The sequence below is a fragment of the Nomascus leucogenys genome, chromosome 11, assembly GCF_006542625.1.
Source record: "Nomascus leucogenys isolate Asia chromosome 11, Asia_NLE_v1, whole genome shotgun sequence".
NCBI lineage: Eukaryota > Metazoa > Chordata > Mammalia > Primates > Hylobatidae > Nomascus > Nomascus leucogenys.
This window is the reverse complement of record NC_044391.1, coordinates 91977208-91986885: the sequence shown is the minus strand read 5'-3', so window position 1 is coordinate 91986885 and position 9678 is coordinate 91977208. Positions and strand designations below refer to the sequence as shown.

The 9678-nt window shown below is 40.4% G+C and overlaps 1 protein-coding gene across 2 annotated transcripts; it reads left to right on the top strand.

The window, feature by feature from the left end:
- The first annotated feature begins 2447 nt into the window (after nucleotides 1–2447).
- Nucleotides 2448–6365, top strand: RPL22L1 (ribosomal protein L22 like 1). 2 transcript variants are annotated; one of them, XM_012510821.2, is made up of 4 exons: nucleotides 2448–2539; nucleotides 4305–4397; nucleotides 4561–4682; nucleotides 6106–6365. In XM_012510821.2, exons 1-4 carry the CDS (start codon nucleotides 2531–2533, stop codon nucleotides 6248–6250), a joined length of 369 nt encoding a protein of 122 aa, XP_012366275.1. In that variant the 5' UTR covers nucleotides 2448–2530; the 3' UTR covers nucleotides 6251–6365. The 2 variants fall into 2 exon arrangements, with proteins under 2 accessions (XP_012366275.1, XP_012366276.1); XM_012510822.2 differs by having other exon boundaries at nucleotides 2494–2539; nucleotides 4308–4397.
- Nucleotides 6366–9678: the final 3313 nt, after the last annotated feature.

Here is a 9678-nt window from a genome sequence, read left to right as displayed (position 1 = left end):
ATCCCAGCTACTTGGGAGGCTGAAGCAGGAGAATTGCTTGAACCAGGGAGGCAGAGGGTGCAGTGAGCTGAGATTGCGCCACTGCACTCCAGCCTAGGCGACAGAGCAAGACTATGTCTCTAAAAAATAAATAAATGCACACACAAAAATAAAACTATATTTTAGCCATTTGTAAGGTAGTTGCATATGGAGGGGTTTTTCCGTATTTTTTTGGTAACTGATCCCTTTACTAAGGCTTCAGCATCATGTAGATCCAATGACTGAAGTTTATAATATATTAAATACATACCTATCATCTATTATAATATCTTATATTGGAAGAGCTGGAAAGGCACACTCCCTTTCATTGGTCTAGAGTGTCTTGGCTCTTTTCAGACATTTATTGTGTTACATGTTTTAGAATTAGCTGTCAACACAAGCCATAAAGAACGAAATCACATACTTTGCAGCAACATGGCTGCAGCTGGAGGCCATTATCCTAGGCGAATTAATGCTGGAACAGAAAATCAAATATTGTACTTCTCACTTATAAGTGGGAACTAAACATTGGATACTCATGGACATGAAGATGGCAAAAATAGACACTGGGACTACTAGAAGGGGGGAAGAGTTGAAAATCTAATTATTGGGTACTATTTTCACTACCTGGGTGAAGGGATCAATCACACCCCAACCCCACCATCACTATATATACTCATGTAACAAAACTGTATATGTACCCTCTGAATCTAAAATAAATGTTAAAATTATTTTTTTAATTAGCTGTCAAAATTTTTAAAAATAACTATAGGGTATTGACTAGCATTGTGTTACTATATACGTGTGCACAGTTTGGGAAGAACTGAATTATTTACAACTTTTTGTCTTCCCATCTGCACATTTCTCGCTAATATTCTTGTTTTTTTTTTTTTCTAATTGACAAATATTTTTCCCCATTACAGTTTCTAACTAGTTAGTTATTTGGCGATTACTTGTTATTGTGAAACAGCTATGTTTTCATATCCTCCTTGTACAAATGGCTTAATAGTGCTTAAGGAGTTTATTGTCAAGACATGGAAGACTGCTAAAGACAGGCAAAATAGAATCATTTCTGCCCCTCAACTTAGGCAGCCCTTGAGGAGGAAATGCCAATTGTTCCCTTCTATCCCTTTAATGTTTGGAAAAAGAAATGTAGTTATTGTGGCTCTTAAGGCAGACAACTAAAAAATCTTGTTGAAATGGATTTCTTCTAGGAATTCAGGGCCTCTCTTCAGACTCTACAAGTCATATACTCTATTAAAGCATAGTTTCCACGATAACTACTTGCTGGCATAAAGGCCTTGAACAGTTCTTACTTTCTGGGGTCATTCTTCAAATTAACAACAAACTCCACCCCATCCCTTACCCCTACCCCAGGTATGATAATTTCATTTCCACGAAAACGTATTACTGCTAAGCCCAAGGGGTTTAGCATGCCACTTTTCGGATCTGATGTCAATTTACAATCCTTCAAAGCTCAGAAGCTACTTTTTCCTTTTGTCAGCAAGACACTTCCACCCTCTTGTGTCTTGTACATACTGATAGTTAGGTCACAGCAAACATTCACTGAATTTTAACTGGGAGCATTTTGGATGGAAATCAAGAGACCTGGGATTAACTCTAAAACCGATGATAAATTATACCAAACGAATGAACAAGAAGCAAGCACTACGTGTTTTTCTCTTTGAGACAGTCTCACTCTGTTACCCAGGCTGGAGTGCAGTGGCGCGATCTCGACTCTGCAACTTCCGCCTCTCAAGTTAAAACGATGCTCCTGCCTCAGCCTCCCGAGTGGCTGGGAGTACAGACGCGCACCACCACGCGGGCTAATGTTTTAAAAATTGTTTGTAGAGACAGGTTCTCCCTATGCCTATTCTGCCAAGGATGGTCTCGAACTCCTGAGCTCAAGAGAGTCTCCAGCCTCGGCCTCCCAAAGTGCTGGGATTACAGGCGTGGGCCTGTAAGCATATATATACATGCTTTTTTTTTTCCCGAGGACCTGGTTCCCGAAGCACCAATTTCCCTCAACAGTCATTTAGAAAACGAGGCTCACAGACAAAACACAAACAGAAATAACTTTTTCGCTGGAGGATTATAACTGCAATAAAAGAGGAGATCCGAAAGCAACCTGAGACACTGCCTTGCCCTGATTGGAAAGGGGACTCCGGTGATTAGTGAAAGATGACTCCTGCAACCCTCGCGTGCGTCCGTATCCGGGAGCAGCCACTAGGTAACTGTAGGGGCCACTGCAATTAATCGGCTTGTACAGCTAGGAGCGGAAACCCGAGAGTCAGTTCAACCATAGCCACCCGCGTGCGCCCGCGGAAAGCCGATAGCCTACTCTAGTCGGGCAGCGCACTGGTTTCCTCGGTTACCTGCCTACGCGCTCCTCCCGCTTTCTTTTCCGGGCGGCGACAATCTGACGCTCTCAGCGCGTGACGCAGCACGCTCTGGCATAAATACAGACCGCGCGGCCGTAGCTTCCTCTCTGCTCGCGCGGCGGACTCGCAAGATGGCGCCGGTGAGTTAGCGATGTCTTGGTGGGAGTGTTGTGCGGCAATTTAATGATTTTTGCTGTAACGATTTTTGCATCTGTCGAGTGGAGACGTCTCAGTCAAGATAAAGGGAGGGGAGTAGTGGAGTCTGTGTCAGAAACACAACCAAGACGCGAGGATCCTGAATTGTTTTTCGAAACTGCCTGGCAGCTGCCATGCGGTCTAGTGGAGTTGGAGCTGGGCCCGGCGGAATTGGTTTAGGATGGGTGGTTTTGGACACGCGGGAAGGAGGGAGGCACAACAGTAAATGGGCCGGCGGTACTGCATTCTGAGCCATTTCTTTACTATCTCGCGCCTGATAATGCTTTTGCCACTCAGCAGTGGGTAGGGGAAAGGTGGGTAATCGGGCCGGTCTGACGACCTTTGCCAGGCCAGAGGGAGCTCCGAGGCGCTCAGCTCCCGCGATGGCCGACATCACAAGTTTCTGAGAACTTTCAATTGGGGAAAAAGTTTCTCGGTGAAGTAATTTTTAGAAAAGTAAAAGTCTAGATTCCAGCAATGTGAAATGAACGTACTTCAGATATTTTACTTAAGTCATTAGTAAGGGAGCCAGTAAGATGTTAAAATGTTCCTAAGAATATCTGAAAAGCTAGGTATATATGCGCAATTTACAAATAAAGTTAGGATAAAATTGCTGGGCTAGCTACAAAACTGGGTAATGCCCACCATGGCCATAAACTCTATAGGGTTATCTGTTCCATTAGACAGAAATTGTTTGTGTCTCCCAAATTAACTTCTGCGCCAACTGAGTGATTTTCTTTTGGCACATGTTACCGTGCTACCTGAGAAAGCAAACTAAGGTGTAATATTTGGTAGCCACTTGGGTGAATCTAAGTTGGAGGTTATAGTCTGATAAATACTGGTTTGTTCATATTACAGTGAATGTACATGGTTGCTTGCCACAGTAACATTTTGCTTATGTAGCCATATGGTCTTGGTATAAAAGGTTTGGATATGGAAAATTTAAGTTCCACAGTGTTGGTTTTTGTTTTTTTTTTTTTTTTGAGACAGAGTCTGTTGCCCAGGTCAGAGTGTAGTGGCATGATCAGGCTCACTGCAACCTCCGCCTCCCGGGTTCAAGCAATCCTCCTGACTTAGCCTCCTGAATAGCTAGGATTATAAGCATGCACCACCACACCTGGCTAATTTTTGTATTTTTACTAGAGATGGAGTTTCACCATGTTGGCCAGGCTGGCCTCGAACTCCTGACCTCACGTGGGCCTCCTGCCTCAGCCTCCCAAAGTGCTGGGACCACGCCTGGCCTTTATTTGGTTGTTTTTTTTTTATTTTTCTTTTTTCTTTTTTTTTTTTTTTTTTACCAAAGTCCCCTTCCCTTGTCTATAACAACGTAATAGTTGAATTTTCTAGACATAGGTGGGTGGAATCCTAGCTCTGGCACTTAACTAAGCTTGGGCTAAGAGGTGTTACTATTATATTCCCATCTGCAGTGGGGTGGCAGAAAAGCATGATAATTTAAAATTGATCATTGGTAGTATAGAAAACAATGAAAGTCCATAACTTTTTGACAACTTGAACATATTAGGACTTGGTTAGAGGTTCAAATCAACCCCGGGGTGGGTGGTGATGGTGTTTTTTTATTTATTGTTACATTTCTGTATATGTAACCTCACAGTACATTGTACAGATTGCATTGGTGCAAACTTTAAAATTGTTTATATAAATTGAATAAATTGTTTTACATAGCTACATAATTATTTCACATTTATGTAGCAGAAAGACAAGAAGCCCAAGAGGTCAACCTGGAAGTTTAATTTGGACCTTACTCATCCAGTAGAAGATGGAATTTTTGATTCTGGAAATTTTGTAAGTATCATTCTACTAGGCTTATTTTTATAATCAGAGTTATTGATAATGGTTTAAATATATAGTATTTGATAATAACCTAAGCTCTATTCCTAGGGTACCTTCCCTAGTGAATATCTAGGGTTCTCTTCCCTAGTTTTGCATTTTTTCTGTTTTAAAATAGGAGCAATTTCTACGGGAGAAGGTTAAAGTCAATGGCAAAACTGGAAATCTCGGGAATGTTGTTCACATTGAACGCTTCAAGAATAAAATCACAGTTGTTTCTGAGAAACAATTCTCTAAAAGGTTGGTACTTTTGCAAATTTTAATAAAATTATAGTCGTTTTGGAATATTTCATAGAATATGTAATTATTACATGTATTCTGTTTATATGCAAGAATAAATATGAACTTACTAAAGGCCTACATAAATGCAAAATTCAGTAAATGAGTGCCAATTGCTGAGTCTAGTTGTAAGTATAATTTATTGCTAGAATATGAGCCAGTTGTGTCCACGGTCCCTGTCTAGTAAATTATAGGCCCTGTAAATCCAAGTTGTGTAAAACCTTCAATGCTGAGTACTTTAGTATTTGAGTATGTTGCAAGAAACGTGTCTAATGTGTACATAGGAGGATTGTCTCAAGTTATTCAGTAGAGGTAGCCAATCAAAGTCAAAGTCTTAACATCTTGCTGCCAGTTTTTATTTGTTGAATTTATTCACCAAATATTAAATACTACATGGGCAGCACAGGACTGGGTAACCCAACAGTGAACCAAGCAGGCAGTTTACCCACCACCAAGAAACTTCTAGTGGAGAAGAGAGAGTGAAATGGAATTAAGCAGTGATAAGTGCTGTAAGGACATAAAGCTAGTTGCAAAGTTTTTGGGTACGTTGGTAAGTTGATCAGGAAATGAAATGCAGAAGTGAGCCTTGCAATTGGGGGATAATTGTTATAGGCAGGATGAACCAGAAGCCTGGCAAATTAAAGTAATAGTAACAAAGCCAGTGTGTCTGGGGTATAGTGTTCTGGGAGGAATGCATGAGATTGGAGCGTGTCTGGGGAGCAGATCTTGAAAGCCATGGGATGTGTAATGGGAAGCAATTGTTTATTGTGGCTGAAAAAGACTAGGGTGATACATTTGGTGGAAACTAAAGATGTAAGAGCTAATTTCAGTGAGAGACGATGATAGCTTGGACTAAAGTGGTTGCAGTACATGTTAACTGACATTATAATCACTAAGGATTCAGAGAAAAAATGTAGTAGCTGTCCTCAAGGATCTTACAGATAATCAGATCATTACTATAAAATACAACTCTAGTTAATTAGATGTAGAGAGAGCCCAAGAATTTTCAGAGAAGTTGAGACTTAATGAGCATAGTATGGGTTTAACCCTATTATTAATAGGTTACCTCTTGAGCCGGGGTGGGATTGGGAGTTAGGGGGCTTAATAGTGGTGAAGGAGGTGTTAACGTTTTCACATATATATACACAGATAATGTATTTGAAGAGTAAAATCATATTGCTTAAATAATCTGGCTGTGGCAGTATGACAAGACGGTGCTACCCTAACAGTCTTGCACAATGCATCCTGTGAATGGAAGGGTGAAGTATTTTGGAAGAAGCTAGGTACAAAAAAGATGAATATGATGATGTATATTTTTCGTATAATAAACCTTTACATAGTAGGAATTGTATTTCTTAATGAAATTTATGTTTTTATTTTAAAGGTATTTGAAATACCTTACCAAGAAATACCTTAAGAAGAACAATCTTCGTGATTGGCTTCGAGTGGTTGCATCTGACAAGGAGACCTACGAACTTCGTTACTTCCAGATTAGTCAAGATGAAGATGAATCAGAGTCGGAGGACTAGGCAAAGGCTCCCCTTACAGGGCTTTGCTTATTAATAAAATAAATGAAGTATACATGAGAAATACCAAGAAATTGGTTTTAGTGTATCAGTGAATAAAAAATATTATAATCTTGAACTTTTGTCTCATATTTTTGAGTATGCTGTTTATATGATTTTGATTTCCCTCTGATAACTATCAACAGTATTTAAATAGCTTATAGCCGTTATATTTTTTTCCCACGATTTCCAAAACCTTTTATGTACTCAACTCAGGTAAAAGTAGTGTTATATAGGAAATCTTTTTTTTAGACAGTCTCGTTCTGTCACCCAGGCTGGAGTGCAGTGACTCAGCTTCCTAAATAGCTGGAATTACAGGTGTGAGCCACCATGCCCAGCTAATTTTTTGTACTTTTTGTAGAGTAGGGTTTGGCCATGTTAGCCAGGCTGGTTTCGAACTCCTGACCTCAAGTGATCTACCCACCTCGGCTTCCCAAAATGCTGTGATTACAGCTGTAAGCGACCATGCCCGGCCAGGAACTCTTACTGTAGAATAATTTTTTATATAGCTGTATAAAATGTATATGATTGTCTTGACAGTCGCAAATACTGTTTTTAATAGTTTGTAATCTCGAGTGCTTACAACAGTTCTTACATAATATAAGTTGCTCTGTATTACTCTTCTGCTTCAGAGTTTGCTCTTCTAGTTAGCCCAAAGACTCTGGGTGTGAGGCCTGCTGTAAACCAATATTAAACTGCTTATTAGAAAGCCCTAACTGCCTGCTTTGTAGGCACCAGAAACTCAAAACCAAATCTCAACTCAGCTACTGAATCTACTGTGGTCCTTGTCTGACAAACTAGTTCACTCGGTTGGAATCTTGTCTCAGAGCATCCTCATCTCTTTCTCAAAAGCCCCTACCCCAACACTGGAATGTTGGTTGTCTGTTAAAACTTACAAGTGGATGGACCCTTTCTCCCAAAAAAACTGGCCTTTGAAAGCTCTAATCGAAATGGTTTGGCAGAATCCGTACTGCAGGAGATTAGGGAAGACAAGGATGATGAGCCTTTTTGTACTGCTGAGCCTGATGGTGGTGCCACTACTTGAGGTACTTAGATGAGTCTTGATGCTAATAGAATTGTGTTGCCAAACGCATCTGGACACTTACAACCTAATCTATGCATTAATTGATTTGGGAATTGCTTGAAATGATAGTTTAATTCAGTGTTTTAATTCATTTTCCTAAAAATTTAAGTGCCCCCATCATCTTTGTGCAGTACCTCAATGCAGCAACTCCTTGGTTCTTGGATGCCTCAACTTCCTAACTTGGCTCTGCGCCATTGTTTCCATTTTCCATGTTTTTCACAAATAGTTAACCAGGTACCTACTACTGTGCACTGCTGCAGAGCATTGAGGATGTATGTGATGGTGAGTAAAAACACCCAGCCTGCTCTGCTGTATTAGTATAATGACGGAAACTGATCAAATCACATGCGAACAAATTTACTGCTACAAAAGGGAGGGCTTAATAAAAGGAATTTCATCTGGGAAGGCAAATGAAGTTTGTGAGCACTTTGTAGAACAGGGAAGGTAGGCAGTATCTGGGAAGGGGAAAGTAGGGTGTTCCAGACGGAGGAGCACTTCTGAAGTTCTCAGGGCATTGGGAGTCTGGTTGGCTAGAGTACATTCTGGAATAGACGTGATTATGAGGATAATCTGGAAAAGTAGAAGCTAGCCAATGCAGGACTGAAGTCCATGTTTTCATCTTGAGGGCAATGGGAGCTTGTAATGAAAGTAATGTGACCTGATGAGATATGCATTTTGAAAAAGATCAGACTGTATTGTGGTGAATGGGTTTTTTGTTTTGTTTTTTGAGACAGAGTCTCACTTCGTTGCCCAGGCTGGAGTGCAGTGGCATGATCACAGCTCACTGCAACCTCCACCTCCCAGGCTCAAGTGATTCTCCTGCCTCAGCCTCCTGAGTAGCTGGGATTACAGGTGCCTACCCCACGCCCAGCTAACTTTTGTATTTTTTTAGTAGAGATGGGGTTTCACCATGTTGGCTAGGCTGGTCTTGAAATCCTGACCTCAAGTGCTCCACCTGTCTCGGCCTCCCAAAGTGCTGGGATTACAGGTGTGAGCCACTGCACCAGACCTGTTCTCAGTATTTTACATGAATTGACTTATTTATCATCATAACATTCTTTTGAGATAAGTATTAATATCCACATTGGCAGCTAGGGAAACTGAGGAACATAGAGTTAAATAATTCATCCAAAGTCACACAGTAAGTTATGCAACCCAAAGTTGAGAAAGAGGGTAGCTTTGGGAAATCGGGCAGGGACAATGCAAATTTTAAGGTTAAATTGCATTTAGGAAGTAATGAACAGTGAGAATGGATGAAACTGCCTGACAGAAATGTCATGATCTGATATATTTTAGATTACAGTGAAGTATTTCGTTAGTCTATGACAAGAAGGAATGAGAATGCAGAGCATCTCTTAATCAGACTATGCATTTTGAGAATATGACTTCACAGTCGTGAAGCTGACTTTATTCTGAAGGGCTGAATATTCTGAAAGGGAGCAAATGAGAATCAAGTATTGGCAAACACCAGTTGCTTCCTCCATTCTTTTCCTAGAGTGATCTTTCAAAAACACATCTGATAGCCACATGTTTAAAATTCTTGAAAGCTAATTTAGCATTTAATATTTATTATATGCCAGGGGCTGGGTATATTATGTCAAGTAAGATATTCATGCCTTTAAGGGGTTGGCAGGTTTGTTAAATAATAAAATTTATTGAGGGCTACTGCAGGCTAGGTACTGTTTTGGATACTGAAGTAAACAAAATGGAAACTCCTGCCTTCATGAAGATTACAATCCAGTGGAGGAAGACAGACAATAAAATAAATAAAGTGTATGGTACATGGTGGTAAATACTATGAAGAAAAATAAAAGGAAATAGGGAATGTAGGAAGGAAGGTGTGTTGCATTTATAAATAGGATGAGGGAACATCCTCACTGTTCCCCTCTTCACTTTACTGAGAAAGGCTCATTTGACTAAAGACCTAAAGGAGATACTGAATCTAACCAAGTAGATGTCTTGGGGAGGAGCATTTCAGGTATAGAGAATAGCAAGTGCAAAGGCCTGAAGGCACAGGCACCCCTGGTATAATCAAGGAACAACAAGGAGGCCTCTGTGACCTGAGCTGAATGAATGGTGGAGAGTACAGAGAAGTGAAATTAGAGAAGTAAAAAGAAGTATATGTGGGGTGTGGAGAGTGAGATGATGGTATATTAGTTATCGATTACACTGAAATGTAGCAACTTGAAATAAATATATCTCACAGTTCCTGAGGCTCAGGAATTGGAACAGCTTATCTGCATAGCTCTGGTTCAGGGTTTCATGAGGTGGCAATCAAGCTGTGAGCCTGCGCTGAAGTCATGGAAGA